The sequence below is a fragment of the Arvicanthis niloticus genome, chromosome 1 (assembly GCF_011762505.2).
Source record: "Arvicanthis niloticus isolate mArvNil1 chromosome 1, mArvNil1.pat.X, whole genome shotgun sequence".
Classification (NCBI taxonomy): domain Eukaryota; kingdom Metazoa; phylum Chordata; class Mammalia; order Rodentia; family Muridae; genus Arvicanthis; species Arvicanthis niloticus.
Window position 1 is genome coordinate 28150947 of NC_047658.1, and position 17165 is coordinate 28168111.

At 42.6% G+C, this 17165-nt stretch overlaps 1 protein-coding gene and 1 pseudogene across 4 annotated transcripts in view; one reads left to right on the plus strand and one right to left on the minus strand.

Annotated features, from left to right (window-relative positions):
* The window catches only part of Oca2 (OCA2 melanosomal transmembrane protein), a 279093-nt gene that overhangs the window by 73423 nt on the left and 188505 nt on the right, over window positions 1–17165 (plus strand). For all 4 annotated transcript variants that reach the window (XM_076935176.1, XM_076935182.1, XM_076935183.1 and 1 more), the window contains 4 exons: window positions 5754–5825; window positions 7435–7500; window positions 10728–10784; window positions 16756–16880. In XM_076935176.1, coding sequence (XP_076791291.1) covers window positions 5754–5825; window positions 7435–7500; window positions 10728–10784; window positions 16756–16880 — 320 coding nt within the window. The remainder of the gene's footprint in view (window positions 1–5753; window positions 5826–7434; window positions 7501–10727; window positions 10785–16755; window positions 16881–17165) is intronic.
* LOC117712272 (peroxiredoxin-1 pseudogene) lies at window positions 110–2400 on the minus strand (annotated as a pseudogene).

The following is a 17165-nucleotide window of genomic DNA, read 5'->3' on the forward strand; positions in this document are numbered from 1 at the left end:
TATCACTTCATGTGTTTAAGCATGAGTAGAGTACAAGAGATTTTCTTCTGGCTGCTCAATGCTGCCTGGCAGAAAAATGGTCCAGTGCTCTCTTCTGCTTAGAGAAATTCTATTTGCTCTTTTGGACATCAGGCGTGATGGTATCACTGCCAGTTTCCAGCCAGCTGGGCACACTTCACCATGTTTGTCAGTGAACTGGAAAGCCTGGATTAGTCTCAGAACCTCATCCACGGAGCAGCCAACAGGAAGATTGTTTATTGTTATCTGGCGAAGGGTACCTTTATCAGCAATAATAAAGAGGCCCCTGAAAGAGATACCTCCATCAGCCTTAAGACTCCATAATCCTGAACTATGGTGCACTTGGGATCTGATACTAAGGGCCTGTTCATGGGTCCCACTCCTCCTTGTTTCTTGGGTGTGTTAATTCATGCCAGATGACAGAAGTGAGAATCCACAGAAACCCCAATTACTTGGCAATTGAGTTTCTTAAATTCTTCTGCTCTATCACTGAAAGCAATGATCTCCATGGGACACACAAAAGTAAAGTCAAGAGGGTAAAAGAAGAACACAACATATTTTCCTCTGTAATCACTTAGGCTGATATCTTTGAATTGTCCATCTGGCACAATAACTGTAGCTTTGAAGATGGGAGCAGGATGCCCAATTTTTTGTATTTCCTGAAGACACCTTGCTATCAGCAGGGTGGAGCCACAGGTCTCACGACCAGAACTAACCGTGAGAATGCAGGAAGAGGTCGTCTGTCTTCCCTGTTACTTAACTCTTGATTGCTATCAACGCGTGCTGCTACAGAAGCCAGTGTGTGGGATCTATTTGTATACCAGATCGTATAACGTGGACTTTAAGTTGTTACTTAGATCTGAACTTCTTAAACTTTCCCCCACTTACAATCTGTTTCCATGAGAGGAATTTTCACACAACTTTATGAATATAAGGACATCCCTAGGTATGCAAATCAAGCATTTATGGATAATGGATCTCAAAGAAATTTATTTTGAAACAATTTGTTTGTATAATATAGTTTTAAGGATGTTAGAACAATCTGAAGTAAATACAATACACATAGGAGGGGCACAACAACACATTTTGAGACCAGTTCTGTGTTTTAAAGAAACTGAGGTCACAAGACTCTTGCCTTGTTTTCTTAGAGTGTTCTCATAAGCACTCAGAATTCTCCTCAGACAGCTCCATTGCTTGGACCATGTTCCAACAGGAAGGGTGCTATTTTTTAGAAATCGTCTTTAGTTTTAATATAAATTCTATTTTTTTTAAAAAATCAATTCCTCATTTTTAGTATCTCATTTTAACTCACATGTAGTTTTTGTAGACCTCTTACTACAAATTACCATTTTAATTAATTTTTAAAAATTAGATCATTTTTCATTTTAATTAAGAAGGCTGCCCACTGGTGATCTTTAAAAATTTAACTGCCCAGGACCTGGTTAAACATGAAAGAGAAACCAATTTGGAGTTAGTAAAATTCCCCACTGAGGGAACCTTGAACCCAGGTCATACTTAGTTAGATTTCTTGTTCTTCTAAATACTCACAAGGTAAAATATTCCCATGCCAGTTCCAGCTAGGAAAGGTATGTTTTAAGTCAGGAGCATGTACTGCTTTTTGGAAGGCTTTTCCCAATGCCCCACCCCCATCTTCTCTCATTGAGTCTTAAAGTTTTCTTTCATGTTTACACACACACACACACACACATACACACACACACACACACACACACACACTCACACACGAGGGTGCTCCAGACACTGGGTGGCCAATCCCCCAGTGAATGTCTTCCCAGGAGAGCCAGTAGATTTTCTTCTTACCCAGGAACAGAATATGTTTTCTGAGTTTCACTGTAAGGCCCTTGCACATTGTGGAGTATTCCCTCTGACCACCTTTGGATCAAGGGGGGAAACAAATGTCACTTGTCTTTGGAGTCTTTATCATCATTGTATGTGAAGGGGCACAGTAAGGAAACTGCTGACATGATCATTCCATGCTGTGGAGAAGAGGAAGGTTTTGTGTGTGTGTGTGTGTGTGAGAGAGAGAGAGAGAGAGAGAGAGAGAGAGAGAGAGAGAGAGAGAGAGAGAGAGAGAGAGAGAGAATGAACATCCAGGGGTATCTGAAAGAATCAGAGAAAGGCTTGGTAAGATTGTGGGAGAAGCAGCAGAAAACCACAAAATTAGGCATTCAAGGAGTACCAGACGACCAATACCAAATGGTTCTGAAGGCAAAAATTTCCCCAATGAAAGGTCAATGATCCCAAAAGACTAAGGTGAGCCAAGAAACTCTAGACAGGAAAGTTGACCCTCTGATGCCTGCAGCAGGCAATTAGGAGCTGGAAGATTCTGATGAGGTCAACATACCAATCTCCAATCTCCATTGGTATTTGCTGCTTTGAGATTGCAGGGGAATAAATCTACAGAAGGTAAAACCCTCAAGCTACTGCATTCATTTATGTCCTTAGGCAATAGCAACTCCTGCCAATTTCTGGGGGTAAGGGACTATGATGACCTGTCCTTAGAGGATCAATTAGGGACACATTGCAGACCTGCTTTCCTCCTTTCAACTACCTTGGAGCCTCAGGCTGTGTTTGTATCTGTCAGCCTGGATTCAGACAGGAGCCCAGCATAACTGTTCTTTGAGAGCCTTACCCAGCAGCTGACCAAAACAGATGCAGAGAGCCATAGCTAGACATTAGACAGAGCTGGGGAAGTCTTGTGAAAGGGTTGGGGAAAGGATTGAGGAACAGGGAGGGGATAGGGACTCCACAAGAAGACCAACAGAGTCAACTAACCTGGACCCTTGGGGGCTCCCAAAGACTGAGCCACCAACCAAAAAGCATACATGGGCTGGGTCTATCCCCCATCCCACATATGTAGCAGAAGTGTAGTTTGGCCATCATGTGGGTCCCTCAACAACTGGCATGGGTATCTTACCCTGACTCTGTTGCCTGCCTGTGGAGCTTGTTCTCCTACCTGGGCTGCCTTGTCTGACCTCAATTGGAGTGACTTGAGGTGCTAGAGTCCGCTGGTATCTGGGGAGGGGGGAACCTGCCGTTCTCAGAGATGAAAGGGACGGGTTGGGGAGAGGGGCCATGTGAATTGGGGACTAGGAGAGGGGGCTGCGATTGATCAGGATGTAAAATGTATAAATAAATTAATTAATGGGGGAAAAAACCCTCCCAAGTGTCCTACACTGTGCCACAGTCTCCACTCCTTGAGAGACTTCTGCTCTTCATGACCTACTAACGGCCTCTGCTGCTGCTGAGGTCACTTTCTGTTTTTCTCTAATCTTCATGTTGCCTCCATCAGTCCTGACATAACACCAAAGACAAAAATAGAAACCAAAGTGCCTTCGATGTTCCCCAAACAAACAAGACTCAAATGCCTTTAGGGAGCCAAACTCAACAATGTGAAGCAAGTGTCTAGACCAAAATGTGTCAAAGCAACTAAACTGGAGACCTTAACCAAATACTTTGGAAGCAGACTGAAGGGGGAGCTACCAAATTAGGATCCTTAATTAGCCAGGTCAGAATTAACAAATGGGTAGGTGAACAAACCTAGGGAGCCCCAGAGCCCCAGAAAGAACTTACAAACAACCCTCTGGAGCAAATGACACCTGCTGGCTTGGACTCCATGGGTCCTTGCAGGCTTCTGGCTCCCATCCGAATGATTCTTCCAGTGAAAAGTGGATCATCCTTGGAGCACTGTGTTATGACACTATAACTGTTAGTGTAAAAAAACCCAACCAACCAACCAACCAACCAACCAACCAACTCCCATAGCTCTCACTTTAAAGAGAGTAAAAATGCCGAGCAGTGGTGATGCACACCTTTAATCCCAGCATTTGGGAGGCAGAGGCAGGCGGATTTCTGAGTTCGAGGCCAGCCTGGTCTACAGAGTGCGTTCCAGGACAGCCAGGACTACACAGAGAAACCCTGTCTCGAAAAGCGAGAGAGAGAGAGAGAGAGAGAGAGAGAGAGAGAGAGAGAGAGAGAGAGAGAGAGAGAGAGAGAGAGAGAGAGAATGTAGTTTATTCTGGAATCGGCTGGGAACACAGGTTTAGATTTGTCAGGTCCAAGGGAAACTCCATTTCCACAAATTCCAAAAGGCAGAAGGGACATATGGCTACTTGTGGTGGCTCCTATTAGCACACCAAAGTGCATGCTGGGCCCCACACCCTTCAGTACCACAGGTATCTGCTGTACCTTTGGAGATTAGCATCCTGGCTTTTTCCTCTCCTCCCTTACCCTGAGCTCCCCCAGCTCACAGACTCCCACAACTCCCCGAAGCAACTCATCTCACTTTTCTTTTGACCTCGCTCAACTTCAGGTTTGTTCTTACAGTTTGAAAACTGAGGAGAAATTTTCTTCAGCCCACTGTCTAGTGTTTATGTCATATAAGGAAGAAGTGTTAATGTGTATCATCAGTTGAAACGCGAGTTTCAGGTCAGCCTACAGAGAGGCTACACAGAGAAACCCTGTTTTGAAAATTCCAAAATTAAGGTAGTGATGATGATGATAAAGGAAAAATAATAAAGCCAATATACTAACCCTTAAAAGTCTGAACATTGAGTATTTTTTAAAAACATATATATATAAAATTACTTGAAAGTCAAGTTGGAATCTAGTGTACAAATGGACACATAGAAATTTCCAAGTTTGCCCTATTTTGAATAAAACATTCAGAACATTCATGCCTTTATGTGATATGTGATACATATTTTCATTTGTGTTTAGCAGACTCCGAGTAGAATTGTTAAATTATGTGGTAAACTTATGTTTAACTGCTGAAACTCTTTTCAGCAGTTGCTTTAGCGTTTCGCATTCTCAGTGGCAGTGTATGCAGGATCAGATTTTCCCTTAGAAATTAGAAATTCCACGTCCACTGGATTATAACTAAATGGGAAGAATTCTTTTGTGATTCGCTTATATGCTGAAGTCTCAATTAGATAAGGCAGTTGTCTGTGTGCTGACTTAAAAGTTGTCTTAGTAATTGAAAAGGGCTGATTTACGTCCTTAAACTAAAGGTTCTGTTGCCTAAAGAGAACATGGTAAATAATTAATGATGCTTTACTGTAGACTTCCTTGAGCATACATTCACAGTCGTTCTGGAGATAAAAGCCACTTTGCAAGAATCTAGACTGCTTCTCCATTAGGAACCCCATGATCAATTCAGTGGTTAGCTGTGAGCATCCCAATGGAGGAGTTAGAGAGAACACTGAAGGAGCTGAAAGGGTTTGCAGCCCCATGGGGAGAACAACAATACCAACCAACCAGAGCTCCCAGGGTCTAAACCACCAGCCTGGGAGCACATAGGGAGGGACCCATGGCTCCAGCTGTATATGTAGGCGAGGATGGCCTTGTCAGGAATAGGTGGGAGAGGAAGCCCTTGGTCCCGTGAAGGTTGGATGCCCCAGTGTGGGGAAATTAGAGGGTGGGGAGGTGGGAGTGGGTGGGGGCACATCCTCATATAAGCAGGAGAAGTGGGGATGGGATAGGGGATTTCTGGGTTGGGGGGAATGGGGAAAGGGGATAACATATGAAATGTAAATAAAATATCCAATAAAAAATTAATTAAAAAAAAGAATCTAGACTGCTGGCGGTTGTGGGTCTCTATGGGCTGCCAAGATATCAAGTCCCTTGATACCTTTTTCATTGCTCATTGTTGTGGTACACAACTGCACACGGAGCATTCACATGTCAGTACATGCTTTTTGTGTCTTCCGTTCCAGATTGTTCACAGAACCCTGGCAGCCATGTTGGGAGCTCTTGCAGCACTAGCAGCATTGGCTGTGGTTGGAGATGTAAGTCTCTATGTTTGATTTACTGGCTTTCCACTAGATACAGCGCCAGATCCAGGTTGTATCAGTTGTTTCAAATTGTTTTTATGTGATGTTTCCATGCGTTTCCCCCATGATTCATAGAGGCATGAACTGACAAACTTGGCTTAAGAAAGTTGTCGCTGGATATAAACACACACTATCTATGTAGTGATAGCCTCTATTTGGTCTGGAGAAAGCCTCCTCAGGCATGCATTTACCCAGCCTGGGGCCATGGAGGTGGACCAATGAGAGATGAGGCTTTGTTCTGTGGCACTGTAGGCCCTAGAGATGCCTCTATGTAAATAATGGTGTCCACTTGACTTTCTGCCCAGCCATTGGCTGTATGGCAATTCTTAAAAATCAATCAAAGTCATCTGGGGGCAGGGACCCTCAGGTCTGGAAGCGAGGCTTTGAGAGCTGAATTAAGACAAAGCATTGGAACCAATCCCAACAGGAACTGACTTAGGGAAGTTGACTATTCTAGCATGGGAAAGTGGGGGCTGCTGAAGCTGGATGCAGTCTGTGGATGTGGGGGGCTATTTGGGCTGGAGTGAGATTGCCTCTGATATGTTTTGTACGGAGTGGTATGGTGTGGCAGGAGGGGGTGCCTCAGCGGGCCCATGTTGAGGCATCTCTTCCCTGAGGTACCAGTCATACTAAGGGTCTAGTATAGAATAGAGTTTATTTAGGGCATGACAAGGGGGGTTGAGAGGGGAGTAGTAGTTTAGATTAGTGGCAAAATAATAAAGTATCTTTTTGCTTTTGTCTTATTATCCAAAAAAAAAAAAAAAAAAAGAGAAGGGAGTAGTAGCAGAGAAAGAGGGAATCAGAGGACAGAGAGAGAGACAGAGAGAGAGAGAGAGAGAGAGAGAGAGAGAGAGAGAGAGAAGGAGAAGAGAGAGAAAGAAGAGGCTGGCTGGGAACACATGGTGCGGGGAGGGAGAAAGGGGTCAGAGAGAAAAAAGGGCCAGAGAGTGAAAAGAGAAGCCAAACAGTCCCTTTTATAGCCAGCCAGGCCTACCTGGCTATTGCTAGGTAACTGTTGGGCAGAGCCTAGAAGGAGTGCCAACATGTTAACAGCTTCCAAGTCTCTGAGTCATGCACTTGTTCTCACGAGTATGGTTCAAATAATCTGTTTCATTTGGAAAATAGTTCTTATGACATATAGCAGGCACATGCATCAAGAAGCCCCCTGGGCACTCAGTGAACTGGTCTTTCCCAGGCAGGCTAGGCTCTGGCAGTCCCTCACTTCATACTTTGTTCTAATGGTACTTGGAGAGTAGACAGCCATCAATCATACCACCCCACCAAACCAGCAATCCAGACAATAGTTCTTCCTAGAGATTCTAGGATTACATTCCCCACCCCCTTTTTTCCACAAATACTTTGGATGTGATAGATGCACTGGGTGATGGGTATTGTTCATCAGTATGATATAATTTGATTTCAGAGGCAAGTGGATGTAGTGTTTCCAACTTTGGCCCAATGTGTGCACTTGCAGGAAGGGTAGCCCCCCCCCCCCCCCCTTTTAGAGCTTTGTTCAGTAGGCTGATGCACAGGATTAATTGGCAAATTTGTGCTTTGATTACAGAGACCCAGCCTGACCCACGTGGTGGAGTGGATTGATTTCGAGACTCTGGCCCTGCTGTTTGGCATGGTAATTACAGTCTTCCCAGCAGGATATGGCTCCAAGTCTGGGTCCTTCACTATTCCATGATTGCTGATCCTATCATTATAGTCAAGATGGCATATCTCTTGACACTTAGGGCTTGATTGAGAAGTGTTAATACAGGTCTAGCTCATTTTTCCCAGGGAGGAGGGAAATGACAAGCTGGTTTGTTAACTGACGACTTCATCTCTAAGGCTTTTGAACAATGAAGTGGCATCATTGTTTCCAAAAGTTAGCAATTTATTTATTACCCTGAAGATAAAAAATGACATACTTTAAATACATGAACCATGGAACAACTTCAGTGATTGGGAAAGTGATTTTAATTATATAAAGAAAAATGTCCCTAAGAAACAGTAAGTAAAGTTCAGTGCTTGTCAGTTTATCATACTGGTGAACTGTGAGGAACATTGCTAGGTAAGCTTGGAGAAAGGAAAGATAGTTTATCTTATAGAGGATTAGTGTAAGACATGAATTGTGAGTCAGCTGAGCTAGAACAATTGTGAGTCAGCTGAGCTAGAACAATTGTGAGTCAGCTGAGCTGAGGTTTGGCAAGGCCTTGGACAAAAGTGAGAATGATCATATGTTCTTGGGTCATCCTCTAGACAAGGTCTGTGTGCTTCATCTTCACTGTACCAGGAGACCTACTTTGTAGAATGCCAGTCACCAGGCAGCCTCATCTTTTTGCTGGAGTCAGCTCTAGGCTTCAAAAGGACACAGAGCTGTCATCCTCATAGAATGGGAAGGTGGAACAGAGCACTGAGATCAGGTTTCAGGGAGGAGCCAACAACTGCATTGGGTGCTGAGAAATGCATAGGGCTTGGTCATCTAGATAGAAAAAGGAAATCATATTAGATGTCTGTTGTGGTAATTACTTTAAAACCTCTAGTCAAGCCTACTATCTATGCTGTGGCAGCTCTGCTTAGCTCAGCCACCATGTTCTGTGGCCAGAGGCCACATGTGCATCACAGCTAGAAACGGCCAGCCAGAAACACCAGCCCTGCCACCCACAAGATGCCAGTGTGGGAGATGGCTCTGCCAATCTTCCAAGCTGTCTCTGCAAGGCTGGGCATTGCCCAGACCATCCTGCCATCCATGCAGGGCCAGTAAGAAAAATGAGACTCTAATGCTTAAAGATTAATTAAAGGCTTTATATGTTTGGTAATGCTCAACAACAATATGTCCATACAAAGAGAGTTGTTTCCCAATTAGCTAACCTAAATAAAAGTTGTTACCCATGACTGTTCTCCATACCTGTGTGGCTCTCCATCACTCTTACATCTCTGCTCTCCCTAGCTCCTCCTCTTCCTTTTCCTCTTTCTCTCCTTACTCCTCCCACCTTAGCTCCTCCTACAAATGTCTGTAACATACCATTTTTTTAAAAGTTAAGAAAGTGGTGTAGTAGTTTTTGCTAGAATTGCTATAACAAAGCATGATATATATATGATGGTTTGATGAATGAAAATCTGTCTCTCACAGTTAAAGAGGCTGATGTCTGAGACTGAAGTATCAGCAGGGCTGACCTCTGAGATTCCTCCTTGGCTGTCTTCTCTCCATGTGCCTGTATCCTACTTCCATCATTTTGTCAGGCCAGCTGTCATATTCAATTAAGTTCCACCTTAATGATCTCATTATAAAGTCAGCTGTCAAATTCAATAACTGTCTACCCTAGTGATCTCATTGTAATGCTTAAAAGTCCTGTCTCTTGGTGCAGCCACATTTTTAGGAACTGGAAGTTCAACATGTACATTTTGAGGAGGGACAGAATTCAGCCTGTAACAGTGGTCTGATTTTTTTCTCAATTAAAATTGCTCCAGCAGCCACTTAGGTCATGCTTTTGATTCTATAATGGTAGTGCACAGAGTGGGTCTTCGTTTACCTGACTTATTTCCTGAGACTGTTTGCCCAAGTCCCTGTTCTATCAGACAATGACAGAATGGCTCCCCATAACAAGAAAAGGCCACACAATCTGCCACCCATATGTGTCTACTGATGTTCACATGACACACTGCATGCTATAAACAGCTGCACAGGGGCCTGCGGAGTTGAGAAGCTGATCTAGACAAGGGTAGTGCTGAGTTAAAGCTGATTTAAGAGTATTTGTGTTTCCTACAGTTTATTTAAAGTGTATTGGGCCTACTAATACAACTACTTTATATAATTTTTTACATAATCCAACTACTTTATATAAATTCATCAGACTCTCACAGCGACCTCACAAGATAAAGACCATCCAGAGGTAAAGTGAGAAACTTGAAGTGTGGAGTGGTAAGTCAAGCATGGCCTTTTGTTGTCATTGAAGGCTTGAACCTGCACGTACCCATTCCAAATTCAACAGGTAGCAATGTGGGTGAAGGGTAGAAAGGCAGGACTGTGCTCTGATCTTAAACTCCATGGAGGACCCAGTCTCTGTGTTGGCCCTGGGAAGAAGATAGGATTTGAGCATCTGAATTAACAGGGGAGCCATATCAGGTATCAGCAAGTTTAAAAAAAAAAAAACAAAAACAAAGAAATTGAATGCTATTTCACTTTTTGGCAAGTAGGAAACCTTCTAACAAGTCCAGGCTTGCCGGAATTTCTAGTTGATTAAACACAGAATAAACGGGGCACAATTTCTGTTAGCCCATGGGGTGGCTGTTTTCCTCACTTGTTATCTGTAGAAACACAGGTAAGCACTCTTGGTGCACAGAGGATTGGAGGGCAGTTGTTTCAGTACCAGTGGTCCAGCTTGTCCATGGTCATCAAAGTTGTAAGGAAAAAAAATCAGTTCAATTATTTTAGAAACCAAAATTTGATACAACTTTAAAGCTACTTAATGTCTGAGTGCTGCTTATGGGGACAACTGGGTACAATGGCCACTTCAGGGCCATGGCTTTCCCTGCTTCTAGCATCAAGACTGATCAAGCCATCAGTCTCTTTGGTCCATAAAACAGAGTGAAGACAGAATTTGATATTTGTTGTCAGGGTTAGACAGGTTGATAACATATCTCAGGACAATGCCCTGGATAGAAATATGCACACAAACCCATCTGTAAGTGGTTCCACTCGGAGTTCACATGTGGATGGCTGAAGTGCCGGACATCCAGCAAGACAGAGACCCTCTTGATGCTTAGCTGTCAGGAGCCAGAGTCCAGACTCAGGATGTGTCACTCCGTTCCAATGTGGTATTTTGCTAAGAAAAATTTTGCTGTCTACTTTTTTTTTCTCCCTTATAGATGATCTTAGTAGCCGTATTTTCAGAAACGGGATTTTTTGATTTCTGTGCTGTAAAGGTAAGTGTAGTGTTGCACTCGCTGGCCATAATATTAAATAAGCATAAACATATTTATATATAAAACCAAAGCAATATGACTACAAATGTGATCGATAGTAATATTAATTGAATAATACTATTTATTAGTCTAATATTATATATCTTTAGTACATTAAAATACTTAAAATTCCATCTTTCTTCAAAATGGCTTCAGGAAGCCTGAGTATAGTTACTGTGCTAAGTATGAAGTGAAAGCAACACTTCCAGCTTTTCCATAAAGAGACGAAGAGGAAGCTCAGGGCAAAAAATTCTCCCCCTAAGCATCTGTGTAACAGCATTTGAATTAGCTGGTTAGGGCTACACATGAAAACCTGCTCTACATTTAAAAGTCTGGATATGTCAAACCATCAGCCTCTGATTGCATTGCCTGCAATGTTTACTTTCTACACCTGTATAGTCCTGATTTTTAAATTTGGGAAAATCAGTTTTTGTCACTGTTGTTGTTTTAAACTTGTATGGATAATATTTACCTTGCATATGCTCATCCCTGGGTTAACGTGCTAGCTCTTTAAAGGTCTTATATTTTTATTTTTTATTAGATATTTTATTTACACTTCAGATGCCATCCCCTTTCCCCATCCCCCCCTTAGAAAACCCCTATCCCATGCCACCTTTTCCTTTTTGCATTTATACATTTTTTTAAAATAATGTTAATCATAAGCGTTATAAGTTTGGAATTGTTCAATCAGAGGTGTAACCCACTGACCAACCTAGATATAACAACTATCTTTGACTGGTGGAGATACATGAATATCTGCCTCCCTGTCTCCCCCCTCTTTCTCTCTTTCATCACCTACCTTCTCCTATCCTTCTTCTCCTCCTCTTCTTACTCCTTTTCTTCCTCTCAGTACTCCTCCTACCTTAGCTCCTCCTACACATCACCCTTCCTGTTAAAATGAAACTTTTCTCTCAAAATACAATTAGAGCATAATTATGCCAATTTGTACCAGTGAGGTACAAGATAGTCCTAATACCCAGTCCATCATTTTGTTGACTAACCAGCACCTCTGTCATCTATCCTAACTAAAACATTTAGTTCTGAACCTGGCTTTAGGATGAATGTCAGCTGACGACCATCCACTCAAATCTTTTCTCTTACGGTAAATAGCTATAAGTTTTCAACCCCATCAGAAATCCAGAATGACTGAGTTAACTATAATTGTGGGAATCACAAAGCATAGCTTCTAAAACTTAGCCAATTTATAGAGACCTCTGAACACCTGAAAAGCCCCTATACTACCGAACGTTGGAGCATCAAATCTTCAGCCTTCTGGCCCAGAATCATCTGACAGACCTTGGTGATGCAGGATTATTAAGGACTAATTACTCTGTCTAGGCAGATATAATCAGTTGACTATTCTGCATGTGTGTCCTTTTCTGGACAGTAATTTGTCTGTAGATGGAGAGAGGCAATTCTTGCCTAGTGGCTGTTACCACACAACTGGAGTAACTCCAAGGATGCTCAATTTCTTCTTAGAATCCACGACAGGAAGCTGTCAGGAGCAGACAGGTCTCTAATCAATATGAACATTAATATATAAATATTTGTAGCATCAGTTCTATGGACTTCTGATGTTTTGAAAACCAACTATCCATGTAAGGTAACCTGGACTGTTTTCCGTTAACTCCTCTCAGCTATTTCTAAGTAAAATATGGAAAACACCCTAACAATAAACTCAAAAATATGAATTTGCTATAGTCCCTTAACTCATAGGTTAACCGTCCCAAATCAGTTAAAAAAGTTAAAAAAGGGCTGGGTCTAGGCATTGTATTCTGAGATTCTAAATGTGTTATACAGGCACAATGCCCATGAGTGTATCAATATTCATCTCATTTTTATATTAATAAGAGGCTCGTACCAATGAAAACCTTAAATTTGAGATCAAAGTAAATTTTGTACCATTTAAGAAATTATAACTTCATCTTGATTATAATTATACAGATTTCTACCAGTAGGTTATGGCTATGCAGTAAGTCCTAGCTAATCCCCCCTGTTCCAACAAAACCACTACTTGTCCCTAGAAAGACAGACCATTATTAATCACATTAGTCCCCAAGCTCAGGGAATAGGGGCGCTGACTCTTCTTTAACTTCTTCAAGCTGATTAAAGGCGTTGAGATTTTAGAAGAGGGGTGGGGGGAGAGTAAGTTGATAAGCCTCTGATGCTGTGTCTTCACCGAATCCAGATGGAATTCCAGGACATCAGAGGTTTGGGCAGGTCTGCTCAGTATGCTTGATGAGTAGATACACCAAGGCTGTGTATTCTGCAATATACAATTCTCAGAACAAGTTTTAGTATCAAGAAAAAAAAAAAATTTCCCACCCCCAGGGGGCTGACATTTTTTTTTTAAAGATGATGGTTCTGAAGACTTTTTTTCCGCGCTTGTTAAAATTGGTTGTAGTATTTACGTTTCAGATTTTAACCCCTTAGCCTACTTCCTCCCACCACCCAGAAACCTATCCCATCCCCCTCCTCATGCTTCTATGAGGCAGTGACCACACCTACCCCCCTCACTATCCCCTCCCAGCCCTCACATCCCCCCCCACTGTGTGTTCATTCATTCATTCATTTTTCATTCATTTTTTTTTTTTTTTATGGGACAGGGCCATCCTCCCCTACATATACCTCTGGAGTCTTGGGTCCCTCCCTATGTGTTCCCAGGCTGGTGGTTTAGACCCTGGGGGGCTCTGGTTGTTTGGTATTGTTGCTTTCCACCTGGGGTCAATAACAGATTAGGTGGCTGTACATGGGGTGAATACCCAGGTGGAAAGGTCTCCTGATGGCCCCTCCTTCAGTTTCTGTTCCATGTTTTGTTTCCCTATTTGCTCCCTTGAGCATTTTTATTTCTCGTTCTAAGTAGAACTGAGGCATCCCCTCTTGGTCGTCCTTCTTCATGAGCTTCATGTGGTCTGTGGGTTGAGTCTTCGCTAATCCAAGCTTTTGGGCTAACATCCGTGGAGATATGTTTGTGTAACTATCTTCTTTTGGGGTTTTTGGAAGATTACTTTCTTGCTTTTTCTAGGTTGTAGTTTCCCTCCTTGTGTTGGAGTTTTCCATCAATTATTCTTTGAAGTGCTGGATTTGTGTTTAGATACTGTGTAAATTTGGATTTGTCATGGAATATTTTGGTTTCTCCATCAATAATGATTGACAGTTTTGCTGGGTATAGTAGTCTGGGCTGGCATTTGTATTCTCTTAGGGTCTGTATGATATCAGTCCAGGATCTTCTGGCTTTTATGGTCTCTGGTGAGAAGTCTGGTGTAATTCTTATAGGTCTGCCTTTATATGTTACTTTGCCTTTTTCCCTTACTGCTTTTAGTATTTTTTCTTTGTTTTGTACATTTGATGTTTTGACTATTATATGGCGGGAAGTATTTCCTGTCTACCAGTGCTCTCCTTAAGTTCTTTGAGAGTGTTATTTATGTCTTTCTTAAAGCCCTCTATCATCATCATGAGAAGTGATTTTAATTCTGATTCCTGCTTTTCTGGTGTGATGGGGTGTTCAGGGCTTGCTCTGATGGGGGAGCTGGGTTCTGATAATGCCATGTAACTTTGGTTTCTGTTGCTTACATTCTTGCTCTTGCCTTTTGCCATCTGGTTAACTCTAGTGCTGCCTGTACTTGCTGTCTCTGACTGAAGCCTGTCTTTCTAGTTATCTAGCTTGTGTCTGATCTCCTAGGGGTCCAGATGTCTCTGTGATCTTTTCCAGCTGCACTGATTACAGTGGTACCTCTAGGATGCCTCAGGATATGGTGCCTCCAAGGTAGTAGTCCAGCTAGGTGTCTGCTGTTCTGGGTGCAGTGTCTCCTCTAGAATATCTCAGGATATGTTGTCTGAAGCTCTGAGTTCATTTGTTCCTCTGTGGATCTGGATTGAGTGGACCTTCCAGTATGTCTCAGGTGGAATCTGGGGTCCACACAACAGCAGACCTGGCAGAGGTCTGATCTAGGCCTCAGATCTGAGAACTAGTTTCTAAGACACTGTCCAAGTTAGAGCGCCTGGGATCCCTGCCTCCTCTGGGTTCTTGGAGGTTGGGGGCAGAGCTGCCACCCAAGATCTGCTCAGTGCTCTGGCCCAGACCGGAAGGAACCAGTGTTCCAGGCCAGGAGTGACTTCCTGGGTCCTTTTGGTTCCCAGTTACTCCCTGTTTAGGGCGGGCCCTGCTGTCTGCTTACCTAGGATACTGCCTGAATTAGAGTGCCTGGGATCCCTGCTTCCTCTGGGTTCTTGGATGTTGGGGGCAGAGCTGCCACTCAAGATCTGCCCAGTGCTCTGGCCCAGACCGGAAGGAACCAGTGTTCCAGGCCAGGAGTGACTTCCTGGGTCCTTTTGGTTCCCAGTTACTCCCTGTTTAGGGCGGGCCCTGCTGTCTGCTTACCTAAGATACTGCCTGAGTTCGAGCTCCTGGGATCCCTGCTTCCTCTGGGTTCTTGGATGTTGGGGGCAGAGCTGCCACCCAAGATCAAGGTCTTATTTTTTAAAATTATAATTTTTATTATTTGGTTGACAATGGTAATATGTTTGGAAACCATAATATGATGTTTCAATGTATATGCATACAGAGTGTTGTGTTTAAATCAAACCAACTAGCATATTCTTATAATAATTTTTTATGGTAACATATTTGAAATCTACTTTCTTCATTTTTGTTTTTGAGATGGAGTTTCTCTACATAGCCCTGGCTGTCCTGGAACTTACTATGTAGACCAGGCTGGCTTCAACTCCCAGAGATTTGCCCAAGTATTGGGATTAAAGTTGTGAGCCACCACACCCAGCTTAAAATTTACTTTTTAAGTTATTCTGAAAGATGCACTAGCCACCCTGCCTGTGCAGCAGTTCTCCAAATTCGTTCCTTCTTACTGTGCCTTTTACAGTTTGACCAGAGTCTCTCTATTCTCTCCCACCCAACTTCCTGCTTCTATGGGATCAGTTTTCTTGAATTCCACATAGAAATGAAGTCATTTGGCATTTGTATGTATATGCCTGGCTAATTACACTTAAGATAATGTCCCAGCTATTATTATATTATGTTAAATAATTGCTGAAAACGTGAAGATTGCATGGGCGAATAGTATCTCATGTCTATGAACATGTTGTCTTTATTCATCTGCTGACAAACACTTATGTTGGTTCCATATCATGGAAGAGTTCTCTAAAAAACATGATGCAGGTGTTCAACCCTTCACCATATACATTAGCTGCCTATGGTTATCCTTTTAGTTCTCTGAAACACATCTGTACTAATTTCCATAATGCACTAATTTTATATTAGCTTAGGAGGATCTCCCTTTCCCTAATCTTCTCCCATGCTTATTCTCTTTTACCCCTACCTCCTTTCTGCTTTTTAAAACAGGATTTCGTTTAACACGGGTCTGGCCTCAAACTCACTATGTTAATGAGAAGACCGACCTCCATCTTCCCCCTGGTAGTAAGACAGCCACCACACTGGTTTAGATGGTGCTGGGGATTAAACCCTGGACCTCGTGCTAACCAAACACTCTACCACTAACACACATCACCAGCCCTGTTACCTTTTATCTTTTAAAATGAAAATAATTCTAACAGGTGTGAAATGGTAACTTGTCATGGTTGGACTTTGCAATTTAACTGGAACCGTGGGCCATCTGTTAACGGGTCTGAAGATTTGAACGGAACCTTCCACGTATTGTGGATGAGGGGAGATCTTGCCATGCCCTACTGGATGAGGAGACCTTAGCACACGCTACTAATGCAGAGGCTTGGTGCTGACCTTCACTTCAGTTTTGGAGTTGAAAATTTCTTTTTAAAATTAATTTCTACAACAAAACTTTGTGCAAATTCTGAAGGAGAATATATTTTGGTCTCCATATCTTGGAGTCATTAGTGAAAACATAGCATTTATTCTACGAATGTTCTGATTCTGGCTTATTCTTTTCTGTATGTGTCCTAGGCATACCAACTTTCTCGAGGAAGAGTGTGGGCCATGATCATCATGCTTTGTCTCATGGCTGCCGTCCTTTCTGCCTTCTTAGACAATGTTACCACAATGCTCCTTTTTACCCCTGTCACCATAAGGTGTGTAGAACACTTCCAATATAGAAATTAAGGCCGAGTTTGGGGCATATGTGTATTTGTTTGGGACAGAAGTGTGTTCTGGTTATACTACCTGGTTTCAAGGTTCCTTCCTTACATCTATAAAAAGTCAAGAGATAGTATTCATTTCTTTCCTAGAGTTTAGCTTAGTGAATTCCAGCCAAGCCATTTCTGGCTTATGTGACTACAGAATATAGAAAGGCCCAGGTGACAGCATAGAACAAATATACCATGAGAAGTTAGAGGACATGGGTCTTGCTTTCCAGG